Source organism: Miniopterus schreibersii (genome assembly GCF_964146895.1).
Source record: "Miniopterus schreibersii genome assembly, chromosome: 5".
In the NCBI taxonomy this organism is placed as follows: domain Eukaryota; kingdom Metazoa; phylum Chordata; class Mammalia; order Chiroptera; family Miniopteridae; genus Miniopterus; species Miniopterus schreibersii.
In genome coordinates this window covers 7,924,829-7,942,973 of record NC_138106.1, presented here as the reverse complement: position 1 = coordinate 7,942,973, position 18,145 = coordinate 7,924,829, and the positions used below count along the sequence as shown (strand labels likewise).

The 18,145-nt window shown below is 49.9% G+C and overlaps 2 protein-coding genes across 3 annotated transcripts in view; one reads left to right on the top strand and one right to left on the bottom strand.

Annotated features, from left to right (window-relative positions):
* The window catches only part of CHAF1B (chromatin assembly factor 1 subunit B), a 371,302-nt gene that overhangs the window by 29,626 nt on the left and 323,531 nt on the right, over window positions 1–18,145 (top strand). The window lies entirely within an intron of this gene.
* Window positions 7,433–18,145, bottom strand: part of CLDN14 (claudin 14) — a 53,792-nt gene continuing 43,079 nt past the window's right edge. The window contains exon 3 of one of the 2 annotated variants that reach the window (XM_081138637.1): window positions 7,433–8,491. In XM_081138637.1, coding sequence (XP_080994763.1) covers window positions 7,725–8,444 — 720 coding nt within the window. In that variant the 5' untranslated portion in view covers window positions 8,445–8,491 and the 3' untranslated portion in view covers window positions 7,433–7,724. The remainder of the gene's footprint in view (window positions 8,492–18,145) is intronic. The other variant, XM_081138636.1, reaches the window with a different exon arrangement.

The following is an 18,145-nucleotide window of genomic DNA, read 5'->3' as shown; positions in this document are numbered from 1 at the left end:
ACTTAATGAGTTTTCACTGAACTCAAATTTCTCTAATATTAATCTTATACATCTTCCCTCGCTTTCTTTTTATTTACCATCATTTTACCCATCATGTGCCCATCATTTTACATATCATTTACCTATAATTTTGCTTATAATTTTACTTTTGGCTTTTCTAAGTCACTTTATTTTAATATATCAGCATAAAGTTAGATTTTTAAAAATCCAGTATGAGAATTTTTACCTTGCATTAAGTTTATCTGATTATATTATAAATGATTACATTTACCTGAAAGCATTTTTTTATTTTTTAAATTTATCTTTATTGTTGAAAGTATTACAGATGTCTGCTTGTTTTCCCCCATTGACCCCTTTCACCCTGCCCCCGCCTCTCCCCCCTCCCCAGGCCTTCACGCACTATTGTCTGTGTCCATGGGTTATGTATATACGAGTATAGTTTTTTGGTTAATCTCTTCAAATCACCCCCACCCCCCACCTTCCCTATGAGATTGGTAAGTCTGTTGGATGCTTCTATGTCTGTGGATCTATTTTGTTCATCAGTTTATTTTGTTCATTAGATTCCACATGTGAGTGAGATCATGTGATACTTGTCTTTCTCTGACTGGCTTATTTGGCTTAGCATAATGGCCCTGGGAACTTCTGTGCACATAGATTTTAAAAATAAACTAAGTTATATATAAAAAAATGAAGAGTTGCATATCCAAAGGGATTCAATGGTGGTATTCTTTTGTAAACCACAAGGCCATTCGCTCAATCACAAGTTACTTGTTGAGGAACTGCTGAGTGCAAGGCCATGGGAATAAAAAAGTGACTAGGACAGGAAGGTTCACAATCTAGTGGGGAAGAGAGACACATTGTAAAGGATGAGTTGTAAAGAAAACAAAAACCAAAATATCCCAATTATAAGTGTCTACCAGGATAAATGATTATATAATGAATACAGCTGTGTAACTACCACCCAAGCCAAGAGAGGGAACATTACCAGCACCCAGGAATACCCTAAGTACCCCCTCCCAGTTACCAATGTAATGACGCCAATTTATACCCTTCTTCCTAGAAATATAAGTTGCAGCTGCTTTACCTCCTTGTCAACACTTGATATTGTCAGTCTTTTAAATTTTAGCCATTCTAGTGGACATGTGGTGGTATCTCATTGTGATTTCAGTCAACACCAGATTTGATTTTAGAAAAACAAAGCATGTTTTATTCTCATGCCTGGGCATTATGGAGAAATTCAAGCATTGAATATCATAGCAGAAGAGTTTATGGATGGAAAAGAGGCTACGCCTCCCTCTGAGAGGGTCATCTGAAGAGAGGGCTGGGAGTCAGGTCCTCCCAGGTGTGGCACTGAGCTCCCCATTCCTGCCACCTCTTCACTGTCCTGGGGCCAACCCCCTGCTGCCTCTAGTCTGTGTCCATCGAGATCACAGGTGAGCTCCTCCTACCCAAGGTAGGCACCAGCTTCCCCAGACACCTCTTGAAGCCACTAGACCAAAACTCTGTTGTTTTTCCTGTCCTTAAATCCTGCCTTCTTGCTATTTATTATGCAGGATAGGAAATGTATGCAAATGTTTTATTTTGGAAAAATGCCTGGGATGACTGAAAAAAGCTCAGACCTCCCCAGAGCTGGAGGCAGCAGCTGATGCTCCGTGCAGGAGCTGGTAGGCTGCCTGGTGGGATGGAAAGCTCCAGCCCATCAATCATTTACCCAGTGGGGCTGGCAGGGTGGAGAGCTTTTAAATCGACAGGCCCTCAGGAGAAGGGAATGAAAGTGTGTACTGTGCTGGGCTTTCCTAGGGCAAAGCTACAGAACAAGAGGTGTGAGGAGGACACTGATTTGCCTCTGGGGCTCCCCCCCCCCCCCCCCCGGGATTTATGGGGCGACCTCCACTGGCCTTTCCCTGGGCAGGAAATGGGCTGTTTGCTAATTCCTTTCCCCTGCCACATACACCTGCAAGAGCCAGTCGGTAGTATTTTAAAATAATTTACTAGAATGAAATTTCTGTGTTTTCCTTTGGATCGTTGCCCAGTAATTGGCTTTGTGCTTTTTGATTCAAGATATGGCTTCAAATACATAGGACCTCATATGTCAATCTCTCTCTTTCTCTCACAGACAGACACACACACACACACATGCACACATACACACATCTCTTCTTAGGTGAGAAACAGGTGAGGATACCATAGGAAATGTGGGCAGCTCTTTTTATTTTATCCTTTTATTTTCATTAAATCCCAGAAGTCTTAGTTAAAGCCGTTTTCCTCACTTGCCATCCCCCAGGGCCGCCTCTGCTTGCTTCTCTCTCTCTCTACAATGACAGTTAATCCACAGAGCCCTGCTCATTCTAATCACATTTGTCTAAAACTGATGTTTCCTGCTGAAGAAATGTGCAACCGGTTTGCCCTTGCTCTTGGCCTTGGTTTAGCAAGTCCCCTCGGGCACTCAACCTCCTTTCTCTCTCCGCCCCCATCTGTGGACTCTGCAATGACAGCCAGTGGTACCTGGCCTGACACCATGACTGGGGGATCTGATGCCTGGTGGTTCTCCTGGCCACCAGGAGGAGGTGCCTTGGGGAACTTGTGATTCGTTTATCCCAGGGCACCCAGGTGACCCTTACTGTGCCCATGCAAATAACAGACCTTCCAGGTTTATCATTGTGTTCATTGGACAAATAGGGGAAGGGGCACTCTGAGAAGTAATGATGGACCCAGGTTTCTTCTGTCTTCAGGAATGGTGCTAGCTCCACCCCCCCCCCCCCCCCAGCACACACACATAACACCCTCTGGGGTTCCCAGGCAGCCCTTGGGGTTTATTGAAGGGAATTATCACTTACTTGCAAAACGAAATTTGCATTTTCGGTTGCAGGAATGTTTTCTCAAGTGAATGTTTTCTCAAGTGAAGGCGTTTTTAAAATTAACTTTATTGGGGTAACATTGGTTAATGACATTATACAAATTTCAGGTGTACAACTTTATGACTTCTGTATACTCCATTGAAGTGAAGGGGTTTAAGTGTATTTCAGCTCACCTGAGCAAGTTGCTTTACTTTTTAGGGATGGGATATTTTAGCCCTTGTGACTTTGTCACTATTGGAAATCACAAATACTTTCACATCAAATTACAGTTGTTGCAAATTTCTTAAACTATCACTTAATGCTCATTACTGCTTTGAAATTGCTGTGTTTATTAGACCCCCTGTGGATATTGTCATTGAGGGTATTAATAAAGGAGCACAGGCATTACTGTCATACTCTTTAAATATTTCGATAACATATTTCAGTATAGGTGGCTTCCTTTTGAAATCTTACGTATTTATCTTTTTGCTTTGTATGTGTTAATCTGAGGTGGAGTCCACAAGCGAGGCTGGCTCCCGGGGTGAGAACTGGCGGAAGCCCCTGCCCTGTCACCCAGGGAGGAACCCATGGCAGGGGTGCCTAGTGCTTGGGCAGAAAGAGGGGGAACATGCATATGCTTCTTAATGGCTACTGTGCCCTTATGAACTGGAAGCAAGAATTTCCTAATCTCAGCGTTATGTTCTCCACACTAGGCAGCTGACTCTTCCGTTCAGCAGTCTTCAGAAAGTTCCTTCAGTTTTCTAGGCCTAGTTTGCTCATCTGTGAAATGAAGACAATTGTCGTGCCCGCCCCGCCCCCCCCCCCCCCCCCCCCGGCCCCCCAGTCACTGTGAAGCTTGAAGGAAGTAATTTAATGCTGCTGATCGGTCCCTTCTCCCTGGCTTCCAGAACGGCCTTCCTTTTGGTACTGGTGACTGGGCTCTCCTCACCTGGCTGCTTCACTGCACACCCCCAGCCCCTAAATGAGAAACGCTCCCAGCCCCAGACCCAGCGTCAGCCCCTCGGGTTCCTCAGCTATATTCACTTCCGATGTGATCTTTTCTGGCTCATGGCTTAAATAACATTCCTGGGCTGATGGCTCCCGGATCGATCTCTCCCTGCACTCCAGCTTATACGTCTAAAGACCCACACGACGTCTTCACTTGGGGCAGCTCAGAGGAACCACATAAAGCAACTGGCCTCAGCACGTCAGAGCCTGCCCTTTGCCCGGTCTTCTGCATTTCAGGGGACGACGACCCCACTCCCCCAGTCGATCCAGCCCCAAATCTCAGCATCACCCGCTCAGCCTCTTTTTTCACGCCCACATCGAGCCACCAGTGAACCCTGCCAGCCCTGCCTTCAGACACATCCGATCCCCTCTCCCCCCGCAGCAGCTGCCTGGTCCAGGCTCCATCTCTTGCCCAGATTGTCACCATCCGTGCTGTTCCCTCTGCCTGGCAGTGAGAGAGCAAAGAGGCTTGGCGGCCAGGAGAAGCGGGATGCATTGTGGCCAAGCATGGGGCCTTGGGGCTGGCCATTTCGGGTGAAAATCCTGGCTCCATTTTAGGCTTATTACTAGCAAGTAATGGGCTATTAATATGCAAATTGTGAATGTGCTATAGCTTTCAAATTATTTCCATCTAGGACTAGAGCAGCTGACATGAAAGCAGGATTCTCTGGGAGGTTTCAGAAGCCTTTGATTTCAGATGAGAGCAATTAGGACATGTTGTCTAAGAGAGGGACCATTCAGGAGCTTTGAGTATAGGACGAGAGTGACTTCGCCTCAGGAAGTGGCTTCCCAGAGGCTGGGCCTGGGACGAAGGTGGAGGATTTCAGTGCCTACTCACACACAGGGCCGGGGGGGGGGGGGGGGGGGGGGGGGGGGGAGGGGGGAGAGCTAGGGGGGCACAGGTGACTGTGGGGATGGGTGCACTGTGGTGTGCTAGGAGCATTGGGAGGCCCTGGGCTGTGACGGCGCTGGCACCTGGCAGTCAGTGGGTAACCAGGATGCCCCCAAGAATTAAACCCTGGGCTTCACCCCTTTCCCAAGTCCAGGAGCCATGAGACCTTCTAAGAGCAGGCAGAGCGAAAAAGAAAATATGGCTTTAGACCCCTAAAGGTCAGAGCCAAACCGGATTTAAGGGCAGCAAAGAAATACAGCATTTTTTGTCCCATGAGGATCATGTTGTAATTGATTCCATAACAATGTTTTCCTGGAAAACATCAGAGTCTGACTCATTTATTCTTTTGATCCTGAAATCTGGGGCTGTGTGTTACACCTCAAAAAGCAGCCCATGCTATTGTCAAAACAACGTTGGCTCAGACTAAAGATTTGGGCCGCAACAGGCATCCACTCGATGGCCTGGGTGGTAATGTGGCAAGAGAGGGCCTGGAAGGATATGAGGTTCTTGTCTTGGGACTGAACACAAGCCAAACAGCAAGAGGAAACTGGGAACCACGTTTTTACACCCTGGTACTTGAGGGAGGCAATTGAGGTCTTCTTGGGATCTATTCCCTGTTTGGCTGGCCAGCTGTGGGACAGAGCTGCCTGTCACTTCCTGCATGTCACCTCCTGCTTTCTATCGGGATTCAAACTCAAACTCTTGGGTCTGATATGTTTCATCCAATCCAACCAGGACCCGGCTAACAGTAGCTCTGTGGAGTGATGGTTCTGGAAAGAACCAAATAGGGTTATAAATAATCCACTTAATCATTTGGAAATAGTCAACATAAAAGTAATTAGGCTGTAGGGCATTGCTCTGCTTCAGCTAATGTACTTGCCCCCTGCTTACCTGTCTGGGTTTGAATCCTGGCTCTTTTACACACTAGCTGTGACCCTGGGCAAATAATCTCTATGTGCTTTAAATTTCCTCCCTTGTTTTTTATTTTTATTTTTACTTATTTATTTATTTTTCCATTGATTTTTTTAGAGAGAGTGGAAAGGAGGAAGGAGAGGGAGAGAGAGAGAGAGAAACATTGATATGAGAGAGATACATCGACTGGTTGCCTCCTGCTTGAGGATCGAACCTGCAACCCAGGTACGTGCCCTTGATTGGGAACCGAACCCGAGACCCTTTGGTCCACGGGCCGACTCTCTCACCACTGAGCAAAACGGGCCAGGGCTAAATTTTCTCCTTTGTAAAATGGGGTTAAGAATAGTATTTATATCTTTGGGTTCTCATGTATCTCCTTGAACCAAACTAGTAAAGAGAAGGATGTCTGGCACATAGTAAGTGCTCAGTAAACTCTAATCATTATTGTTATTTGTCTTTCACCTGAGTAGGAAAAAGGGACATATTTTATTTTAGTAGTGATAGAATTCAGAGAAAGAGTTTGAAAAAGGCTATTTCATTTTTTTCCCCTTTAATTTGTAATAGGTCTATTAAGAAGAAGAATTTCACTAAACATTCTAAATAGTGACCACTGAGGTAGAGCTGACAGAATATCATTCAGTATTTAGAAGATTTTATTTCTTTTTTAAAATCCAGATTTATTTTTATAATTTAAACAATAGGTTCAGATTGCTTGTTTCATCATAAATAAATGGTGATCTTTCTGATCTAAATTCCCAGCCTAACTGGGGTAGCAGATGCCAGCCGTGGTGCCTTCTGTGTGGTCAGATAAAAGCTAAAATGCACAGCACCCCCTCCTCCCAAACAGAGGTGGCACCTGTTGCCTGGGGTCTAGAGATCAGCAAGACATAAAAAGAAATATGTGTAGGACTGTTCCTTAAACCCCACTTTCTAGTGTTGAGAATGGGGAGGTTTCATGTAACAGCCGCTCTGTGTGTGGGTCGCAGACTCAGCCCTTCCACAGAGCAGGGTATTTTCTTCCACATTCAGAGCTTCAAGTTTGGGAAAGAGGCATGAGCAGGGCACCATCAGGGCACATCATGGGTGTGTGCATGTGTGTGTACCTGTGTGTGCGAGCATGTGCACACGTGCGCACGTCTGGGTGTATGTGTGTGTGACCATTACAGCTCTCTGACCGTGTGAGTTAGATCACAGCCAGACGGCGCCGCCGGGGTTCTTAAAGCTGTCAGGCCTCACCTGACCCTCCCGGCAGTCTTTCCATTAACAGAACTTCCACAGACTCTTGTACCTGCTCCGATGGCTGCTTCTGTCCCCAGAAAAGAAGCCAGTAACATCCTGTTGGGACCCTGGGGAGTGAGCAGCACTCCTAACCGGGCTCCTTGCCAATGCCCGGAGAGCCAAGCTACCGGGCACGTTTCGCTTTGTCTTTTTTTCCTTCTGACTTCCTCCCAAGCTAGCGGGGGCCTACTGCTCAGCGGTGGAAAAGGAGGCCTGTCTTTACTTTGGGATTTATGACAATTATCTTTATCCCAAGGAAGCCCTGCGCTTCCTGCCCTGCCTCTGGGTCTAAGCCAGGATATGGCACCTGTTTTCGGTGGTGCGGCTCGAGCATCTTTTGGATGAAGACCAGCCCGGGCCGCCTCTGATTTTCCTGCCGCACGTGGCCCTGGCCCTCCCCGAGTGACTCCCGCACTCTGCGGTGCGGAGCCCCGGCTGTGCTCCAGCTCCCGGCACCTGAGCGGGCAGAGTCACAGTCGGGACGCAGAAACGAATACATCCGTTTCATAACCAAGCTCGTCCGAGAGGTTTATTCCTGTGCTGCAAACAAGTCCCACTGACCAAACTCCCAAGTCACTTTTAACTCAGCTGTTTTTAAACCACCCACATAAATACATATAATAAATACAAAAACAGAAACGATTCTTTTTAGTCTTTGGTATATAGAGCTTTTCTCCTCTTATTGCCCCCTCATTCCGTGTTCTAAGCCCATCTCCTCATGTTCACATTCTTCCTTTGGGCACAAAAGCAGCCCAGAGGTAAACTCTGTCCCTCAGGGAGGGACGGGCCCCGGGGACTCACACATAGTCGTTTAGCCTGTACCCGCTGTAAGAGGCCGAGGTGACAGACGGGGCCCGGTTGTCCTTGAAGGCGGCGGGCGGCCGGTAGGAGGGCGCGGTGGCCGCGGTGGCAGTGGCGGCCCTGGGCTGGGCCTGGTAGGGCCTGGAGGGCGCCTCGTCCTGGCAGGACAGGCAGAGCAGGGTGCCGCCGATGAGCGACAGGGAGGAGGAGATGAAGCCGAGGTACAGGGCCTGCCCGATCTCGAACTTCATGCTGCTGGGCAGCAGCGGGTTGTAGAAGTTCTGCACCACGTCGTTGGTGGTCCAGGACACGGCCACCATGCAGAGCAGGCCGCCCAGGAGGAAGAGCACCCCGCCCAGCACGGCGAACGTGGCCTTGGCCGGCGTGCCCTTGGCGCAGCGCGTGCACTTCATGCCGATGACGGCGCAGGCACAGGCCGCGCCCGACAGCAGGCAGGAGATGACCATGAGCGCGCGCGCCGCCTGCAGGTCCTGGGGCAGCGCCAGCAGCGAGCGGTACACCTGGCACTGGTAGATGCCCGTGCTGTGCCACACGCACTCCATCCACAGCCCCTTCAGGTAGGACACGGCCGTCAGGATGTTGGTGCCCACGTGCGCCGTCCTGCGCCAGTGCGGCAGGATGGTGGTGATGAGCGTGCCCACCATGCCCAGGAAGCTGAGCAGGAAGCCCAGCAGCTGCACGGCCGTGCTGGCCATCGCCCCGCCGGGTGGCCGCTGCGCTCGCTCAGGCGCCCGCAGGAGTCCTAAGGAAGCCGGGGGCAGCAGGGAGAGAGAGGAAACGGGTTAAACGTTATCTCGGTGCCTTTATTTCTGCCACCGGAGCCGAGTTTTCCGTAGGCGGTCGGTGTGACAATGAACATTTTAAAGACTAGTTTCTGAGACTTCACTAGGTGGATGAATAAGCTGCTCCTCTATGACACTTTCCCTGGAAGGGATGACCGTGGGAGTCCGGCTGGCCTGAGCCTCTCAAGGACCCCAGGGAAGGGCCCACCGGAGCCCCATTTCTGAGCTCTCAGCACTTACCAATCACACGTGGAAAGTCCTACCTCGTGTCCACCCTCAAACACTTCTGCTGCATTGGGATCTCATTTTGTTCTGTTCCATCAGTAATCACTTCAGTTGTTAAATCAACAAATGCACTGACAGTGTTAATGTATGTACTGCTTCTGACCCCTGTGTGCTCAGGTAGGGAGGAGTTCAGCATCCATAGGTCAGATGGTGCCTTCCAGACTCCCAGCGCTGGATGTGATCTTAGAGACTGTCCACTGGCGCCAGGGGCAGGAATTACCAAGGTCACCAGCTCCTTAGGTGCTGCAGCCAGGACCACAAACCAGGGACCCTCCCACCCGGCGGGGCACCTCCCATCACACCACCCTGCAGAGGGTGCGCTTGTTACAAAACAAGCTGCTACCTGGCTGTCAGAGCCATTTCAGAGGTTTAAAATCATTCAAATCTCGGCAAGATCCAGAACACTCTCGGGGGCAAGGATCTGCACCTCTGTAGTGCCAGGCACATAGGGGATCCTCGAGAAATCTTGGGAGGGAGGGCGGGAGGCAGGGAGGGAAGGAGATCAGAAATACCCAAGTGGACACCACTAGCTCTTGTCTTCTGCCTGGGCACGGTGCCGCCCTCTCTCCCTCGGTGGCTTGGGACCCCTCTCTGGGCTCAGCTTCCCCCTTTTTAAAACGAGGGAGGCAGACTTCATGGCCCCGAAGTGTCTGCTGAAGGGAGAAAAGCTGCTGTGCTGAGGAAGGCACTTTGGCGTCCAACACCGGTGAAGCAGTCAGTAGGCAGAACCGACCCCTCCTCAGAGCACACACCCTCCTGCAGGGGGCAGCGCGGGCTGGCAGGGCACCTCCCAGGCAAGGCAGCTGCTCCCTGCCAGCTGTCCTTGGAGTCCCACAGTCTTCTTGTCTTTAATTCTGGGCCCATTGTGAAGAAATCCCCTAAATTGCTGTGAAGGATTTGGTTATAACAAACATGGGATACTTCCACTGGGAGCCATCATCTTTTTTAAAAAGATGGATTTAAAAATATAGAGAGGGCTTAAATGCCTTAGCATTGTGGGAGGCAGTCCTTGGCTCTGTCCTGGTGAACGAACAGAACTAGGTAACAACAAAACCACGCGGTGCCGACAGGACACGCAGTGGGGAGACGGAGTGGAGGTTTTCGCTGACATTTTAAACGATTTGTTCAGGACCCAGTTTTCTCACAAATGTTCTGCTGATTGGCCGCGTGCTGCTTGTCACAATGCTGCTTTCTTTAGGAAATCTTCTCCCTCCGCCCAGCCAGCACACTCTGTGCAGGGACTGGGCTTGGGACAGGGGACACCCCAAGTTTCTGCTGTCCTGCGGCCGCAGCCTGGGAGAAGGTGGGACCCCCGGAGGAGGCCGCTCTGATGTGCGGGGCCAGAGCAGCTGCCCTGACCTACCTGATGTACCAGCGCCAAGCAGAGATGACACCCAAGGTGCCCATTTACTGGGCCTGAGCTATGCCAGGTGCTGCACCAGCATGGGCATGGGCTGCCCAGCTCATTCCCCACAATAACCCATTGTTTCACACGCGGCAAATCTGGCGTCAGGGGATGGAAATTCTAGGCCTGGCCTGGCTAGTACTTTCCATGGTTTATTTCTGCCTTCAGACACTGTCTTTCTCAACTCAATAGGCCTGAAGGTAGGGTTAGATCGGGGTGGGGTCTCAGGTATCACCAATGTTTCCTCTTCCCTGAAAACACCTCAGAACTGGGCCTCGGTTCTACTGCAGTGGTTTGGTGGCAAGGGTGACCAACTATTCTGGTTTGCTGGGGACTGAGAGGTTTCCCAGGACAGGGAACTTTTGGCATTGAAATTGGGACAGTCCTAGGCAAATCAGGATGGTTGGTTCCTCCAGATAGCCTGGAGGCTGCAGACTTCTCCAAATGGCCTCTGAGACCCTTCCAGACCCACCTGAGGTTGTCTTCTGGGTGATGGCCACACGGGCTGTCCCTGGTCCAGGACATTCTGAGGCTTCTCACAGCCCTTGCTTGTCAAGGTCAACCTCCATTAAGTATACGGATCCTAAAGAATGTAGTACAAAAGCTAAGCCTGCTTGACCTCGTTAGTCTAGGGCAGCTGACCAGGAGTTTAGTGGAGGTCTAAATATTTATGGAGAGCAATGACTGCTAATTTTAGAAACCATTAGGTTGCTATTTTTAAATGTGTGCTAAAAGGATTTGCTAATTTTAGAAGTGAGTGTTAATGAGCCCCCAACTCCGAGACACCATCCCCCCTTCCCCTGGAGGCACCAGCAGCTGCACTGGCGTTGGGTCATAATTCAGCTTCCCAGCACTTTTCACTGTGGAGCCTTCGATGGAAAAACAACTTCGAATGAATGAATCGTGTTGGAAACCACAGAAAACTCATCTGTGATGCTCTGGAAGGAACTCGCCCAGCCGTGGCCTCCCAGGAGCAGCAGTGCGTGTCGGGTTCCACTGGCCGTGGTGGGGCCCGGCCTCACCCGTGGGCTCCCCTTTTCCTGCAGACACGTGTGTGCTTGTGGGAGCATTTGCTAGAGAGATGCGAGTCCAAGACAAATACCGTCTGGGAATCAGGCTCCGAGAAGACCTGTCAGGCTGCGCGGGAGGGGCTGAGGCGAGACGCCTTCCAGGAATCAGTGGGGGTCTTGCCTCTGGGCTCCTGAAGCCCGAAGCACAATCCTGGGGGGCAGCGTGGGGTCCCCGGCAGGCCCGCAGGGTGTCGGGCAGTTTCCCAGCCGCTGCCTCTTGGAACACTGTACTTGCCGGTTGTCTTGCGTGGAGGACACGAAGGCCAGGAAGGTCTTGAGAAAAGCTGGTCACTAAAGGACTTCTCAGCACTGCTGATGTGCATCGTGACTGTCCCAGAAAAGCCTCCTATGTGGCATTTTCTAAATTTATTTGACTGGAGACATCCTCCCCACAACTTTTCCAAGGGACAGCTTGAAGTCAAATCACCTGGGCGAGTGGACTTAGAGCATGAAAGTCCTTCGACAGGTTAATGGAGCAATGATGAGAGAGGGTTGCTAAAAATAAACACAATTTGATTTTCAGGAGGGTGAATGAGCTCAAACAGGAGGGCCAGCGGGATGCTCTGATTTGCCCCCCGAAAAAGCTGTAAAGTCACGTGAAAATCTGCGAAGGGCAGCTGAGAAAACCACGAGAGCTGCTGGGCCCCCAAACTGATCTGTTTTATGAGCACCAGATCTGAAAGGCAAGGGGGTTTTCCGTATAAAGCTTTACGTTGTTGCCTTCCTCTGTAGTCTATGAGCTACATTCTTGTTGTAAAGACAAGAATTAAAAAAAAAAAAATTAAAAAAAAGGCAGGACCCCCCAGAACATGGTGGAGCTCCATCCACGTGCGCAGCTCCTAGGCATCGTCTCAGCAGCAGTAGCCAGTGGGGACAGCCTAGCCGGGACAGGGGACAGACGTGTTGTTTGCCCAGCCCTGGCCTGCTGTAGTACTGCCCAGTATCCCCCAGCCCCTATTATGAAGAGCTTTCCTCTGGACACACGCCTCCTTGGCTCGTTCCCACCCATACCGCTGAAGGTAGTGTCAGACCCGGGACAGGAGCAGAGCACGTCACACACGGGGAAGCAGGGCACAGGCCGGGTGCCTTGGAAGTTTCTTTACCCAGAACCCTCTGGGCCTTGCTGTCTGGGTGAAGAGTTGGATGACTTGGCCACTCGCCTCGTTTCAGCTTTCACTGCCACACAGTCCAAGCGGGTTTAAGGCCATTGGGAACAGGTCATTACACATATGTCTGCCCCCAGGGCTCCTGACATGGCCTTGGATCCATTGTAATGACAGCTTAAATTTTTGTTTCTTAGAGTTTTATTGGGACAATGAGGAGCTGCCTTGAGAGGAACATGGTCCTTGGAGCTTTCAAGAAGGCAGAGTTGCCTCAACTTCAATGTTCAGCAATTTAAGAAAATGTCTGGCTCAAAGGACTCTCGTCCTTCCTGTCCCCCCAACCAGGCTGCCTCTTTGTTACTGATTAGATCTTTCATAACTGCTAGAATTTGAGAACTAACGATAAACTCAAGGGAGATTTGGATTCACCTAAATGAGTTAAATTAGCAACAGGAGAAAAGAAAATTACTTTTATGCTATACCAGAATAAAATAACTCCAACTAGTAATTGCTAAATACATGTTATTTTTCACAGCAAGATAACTGTGTTTCTGGAAAACGTACAAAGCAATGGCTCTCTTTCCTAGAAGCTTACTCTGGAAGTGCTACTTTAGTACATCTTCTCACACAAGTGCATGCGAATTATGAGTGATCAAGTATTGCCTCGGAAAATCCATTTCAAATTCATTTTGGATGGGCCGTACTGTGGGGTGTTTGGCTCTGAAAATGAAGTTTCCTTCATTAATATCCCAAAGTTTCTGTAACTTTCCTTGGGTTATTTTTCAGACTGGCAGGCATCTGTATTTTGAATTTACGAGGCCGTCTGTGCCATCTACACACGGGGCGGAGCTGCAGTCTTTCCGAGAGAGGCAGAGGCAGGATAGTCACCTAACTACTACCGCGGTGGTTAGGGCTTGCTAGCGTGAGTCAGGAAAACCAGGGTGAAATATCTCGCCCAAATCTTATATACATGACAACTTATAGATTAAAAATTTGCCCTCTTTTTTGGACGAGTAAAGAAAAATCTGGTTTGGGGAAAAGCCAGGTTAGCTCGCATGAAAATCGCGGTGTTGGGTTCCCTGCGTGCACAGGCCATTTTCAACTCAGCGAGACCCAGCAAGCTATTGATTTAGTGAGGGCTCCAGGCTCGGTTACCGCAGCCATAAAAATTCTAAACCATTTCCCAGGAGACAGTGTCTCTCTAATTTCAACTCGCCAGATTTCATTAGAATCCATTAAAAAGGCAGCCGCTCAACATGTAAAAATGAAACGACTGAATTTCATCTGATAAAACATATCAGTGCCTTTGCATAGCTGGGTTTCCTAACATGATCGCTGTGTAGATCGGCTGTGCTATTTTTCATTTTTCAAGGTACAGGTGACTAAAAACTGGCTATACAAGAAAAATATTAGGAAAGTAAAAAACAACAAAAAAACCCAACAGGTTCTAAGGAAAATTTCTCAAGTGTTAAGTGAGAATTAGATGAGTAATAGTTGAAGTGTTCTTTGGGAAAGCTTTCCATAAGGGCTGTTATGGGATGAATTGTGTCCCCCAAAGAAGACAAGTTGAAGTCCTAAGTCCTAGTATCTTGGAATGTGACGCTATTTGGAAGCCAGGTCATTGCAGATGGGATTAGCTAAGATGGGGGTCACACTGGACAAAGGTGACCAATAAGACCGCTTTTATAAGAAGACAGCCAAGTGAAGACAGAGAAATAAGGAGGATGCCATGTGACAACACAGACTGAGGCGATGCACCCATAGGAAGGCCACAGATTCCCAGCAACACCAGAAGCTGGGAGAGAGGAAGGAACAGAATCTCCCTCGGATCCTTCAGAAGCAACTGACCCTGCTGACACCTTGATTTTGGCCTCTGGTCCCCAGAACTGTGGGAAAATAAGTTGCTGTTGCCTCAAGCTGCCTAGTTTGTGGCCCTTTGTTTCGGCAGCCCTGGGAAACCCGTACAGGGGGCTTGCTGAATGACAGACAGCATGGGGAGTCATGGGAAAGAGCACTCATGTCCAAATACAAGAAGTGGGGCCCCTCCCAGAAGGACACTGAGCATGGCCTGGTGGCCTCACATCTCTTACAGAAAACAACACGTTCCCAAGTGTGAAGTACGAAGCCCAGGGAGCAGTTAGAGGACCCGGAGGAGGAAGGCCCTGGGAGGCCCTCTGTGCTTATGAACACTCCAGAGCAAGTGCCAGCTACAGTGAGCAACCATATGGTGAACCGATGGCTCCACTTCTCCAGGATGGGAAAGCACACGAATCAACTGATGCCCCGAAGAGCTTCGGGCTCAGGACCCTGGTCCGTGTGTAATTGGCTGGGCTGCACCAGAGGCACAGCTGGCCTTTCCAGGCTGGGTGTCTGGTTTTCTTACATCAGCAGATCTTGGTTTCAGAGAGCATAGAAGCCCAGATTCAGGGTGCGGGCCAGGCGTGGCTAAGGTGGCTCAGCTGCCCAGGCTCGCCGTTGGGAGTCCGGTAGAGCCCAGTGGGGCCTCCCTTTGGGACTTACATTGAAACAGAAATGCAGACAAGCGACAAAACACTCTCCCAGTGGCACTGCAAACCTCCACAAATAAGATAACTATTCTATGAATTTTGTAAGCTGCAGGAATTATTTATTTGAGTATTGAACTGGAAATATATTGCAGTGACAAAAAATGTGGTGTCAAATGAAGACATAAAACTGAGATTTACTCATGCTAAATAAAATACAGTTAAAAATGATGTTTAATGCTCATTCTGTGTAAGTTTAGCTTTTCAGGCCCAGGTGCACAAAAGCTGTTAATATTAATGATCAGAGTAAAAACAATCACAGTGAAATTTACTGTTTACTATGTGCCAAACATCTGCTAAATGCTTCCATTGGCACTAACTCATTTAATCCTTCAACAAATCTACAGTGTGTGTTGTCTTCATTTACACATGGGGAGACTGAGGCTTAGAGAGAGGTTCAGTAGCTTGCCCAAGGTCACACCTGGGCTGAATCAGGGAGCCCAAATAGGAGACTCCCAAAGTCATCCAGGTCAGAGGTCCTGGCAGTGACAAGGGTGGGTGCTGAGAAGAGGTTGGTTTCTAGATATATTTGAAGGTGAGGCTGGTGGGGTCTGCTGATGGTTTGGCTGTGTGGTGTGAGAGCCACGTGTCAGTCATGCTCTAAGGTTTCTGTCTTGGGCAACTGGAAGGGTGGAGTTGCCATTTACTGAGAGAGTGAAGACAGTGAGAGGTGGGAGGGTTTGGGTTTGGAGGGTGAGAGTCAGAAAAGAGTTTCATTCTGGAAATATTGAGTTTGAGATGGCTCTCACCACCCAAGTGGGGATACCATAGTTGGACAGCTATGTGCAGAGGTTAAGGAGGGGCCTGAGGTAGAGAAGCCCACTTGGAACTCAGTAGCACAGAGATGGGATTAAAAGCCCCCAGACTGGGTGAGAGCCCCTAGAGAGCGTCAACAAGGAAGGGCAGGAACCACTGACTGATTCCAGGGCCCCTCCAATGTGAGACATTAGAGTGATGGGGGAGGGGAGCAGACAACCCAGAGGGAGCATGGTGAGAGGCAAAAAGTGCCAAGTCGGACAGAGTGATCCACTGTGTCAAGCCAGGTCATCAGATAAATCGTGTCATCTGAGCACTGAGAAATGACCGTTGGACTCAACAACATGAAGGAAAGTGGAGACCTTGATAAGCAGTTTCGGTGGAGCGATCGGAATGGGTTCAACAGAGAATCGGGATGGGGTGCAGAAGGGAATGAGCCCAGAGAATTCTTTCCAGGGCTCGGACCATCCAGGGGAACCAGGAACTGAAGCAACAGTTGTAGGATGGGAGTTCTTAATCTGGGGCCCAGGGGCCAGAGAATTCAGGGTACCTGTCAACTGCATGGGAAAAAAAGGTCGTATGTTTTACTTCAATCTCTTGCTGAAAACGAGTCTTTCCTTGTACTGTGAACAGAGGCAGCCACCTCCAGCAATATGACCGGTGCCTACGACTTTATCACCGATAGAAATCGCTGGCAGTTTGCATTACAGGTGCTCCGGATACCTGGAGAGATCGTCTACCACCGACGCTATTTCAAAGTTATGGAGCTGGAAGAGCCCTGCTAGGTCCTGTGATGTGATACGTTCATAGAGAAGCATGTAAAGTACTATGAACAAACGGTTCTAAAATATTTTTATAATTGTATTTCAATCTAACTGACTTCATTAACGATCCTGTGTATTATTTTATATATTTGAAAGCCTTGTTTGGAGAAGAGATGCGTAGGCTTCGCTAGATTGCCAAAGGGATCCAAGAAAGAACAGCCAGTCCAGTGATCAACTCCAACATCCACAACAAGCACCAAGAACAAACTGGTTAGGAGCCCCTGCCAGCGGGAAGTGTGGTCGAGAGCGGACTTTTGTTGCTGTTTTGAAGATGAAACTGAAGCCTGGGTGGATACTTTCGGAGATGATCCAGTGAGAAGGGAAACACTGATGCTGTTGGAAAGATGTCCTTGCATAGAGGACAGGGATGGTCCCCTGGGATGCTCTGGGGAGGCCGGCTCAGGCCGAGCACGGACGGCTCCTTCCAGGGCAGGAGGGACACCAATGCAGGGAGCCGAGGGGACGAGGCAGGGGCACTCGTGGGTGTTCTCAGGTTGTCTCCATTTTCTCGGGGAGATAGGATGTGGTGTTGGGAGGGAAGACGGGGAGGAGGCGTTGAAGGTTTGAGTGGAGAGGGGAGGGCTGCCATGGTCACTGGGGAGGCAGGACTGGTCAGCAGGTGCCCCTGTGAGGCGAATGGTCATGAGAGTACAGGGGGACCATCAGCCCTGGACAGCCTTCTCCAGCAGTCAGGGCCACCGTGAGGACCCACCCTGCGTGGGCAAGGGCTGGACTGCAATCAGTGGGGGTTTTCTTAAGAGAAAATAAAGGGAGAGAGGCAAGGCGAGTGTGTGCACAGAGGAGTGTAACGGTGGACAGTGGATGCGAAGTTGGGAAGGATGGGACATGGCGGCTGGAGACCGGGACACTTGTCACTGAGATTGTGGTGGGCCACACAAGCAGCAGAGTAAGACGACTGGAAAGGGTGGGACCGCCCAGGAGGGTGGGAGACAAGGCTGGCGAGGAGGGGAGCGGAGGAGCTAGTGGGAAGCCTCCCTGCGGGCGTGGAGCCGTCGCGAGGCTCGTAAAGCAGCTGGTTTTCTGCTTGTTGCAGCCTTTGAGACCCAACTGTCCCCTCTCTTGGGCTTCATCAGTGTCTGTGAGAGGAGATGAGAGCAGGGCTGGGAGAGGAGCGGCGTGGGCATGCGCTCAGCTGCTGGGCGCGCTCCTCGCCGCAGTCCCGCAAACCCAGGCCTAGGCCCAGCCGGAGGGACGCTCAGGGACACAGCCAGGAACCGCTCCTCACCACACTGCCCGCCGCGTGTTAACCAAGACATCGGCAGAAGCCCTGGAAACAGGCCTTTGGGGTTCGTGTTGTGTGTCATGGAAGACATTCTCTCATCTAAGCAAGAAAATGATTTTTTAAAAAAATCCTCATCAGAGGATATGTTTTTTAAAATTGCTTTTTAGAGGGGAAGGGGGAGAGAGGGAGAGAAACACTGATGTGAGAGAGAAACACCGATCAGTTGTCTCTGTTATGTGCCCTGACCAGGGATCAAACCCTCAACCCGGGTATGCGCCCTGACTGGGAATCGAACCTGCAACCTTTTGGTGTACAGGCAGGGCTCCAGCCGACTGAGCCACCTGGCCAGAGCAAGAAAGTGATT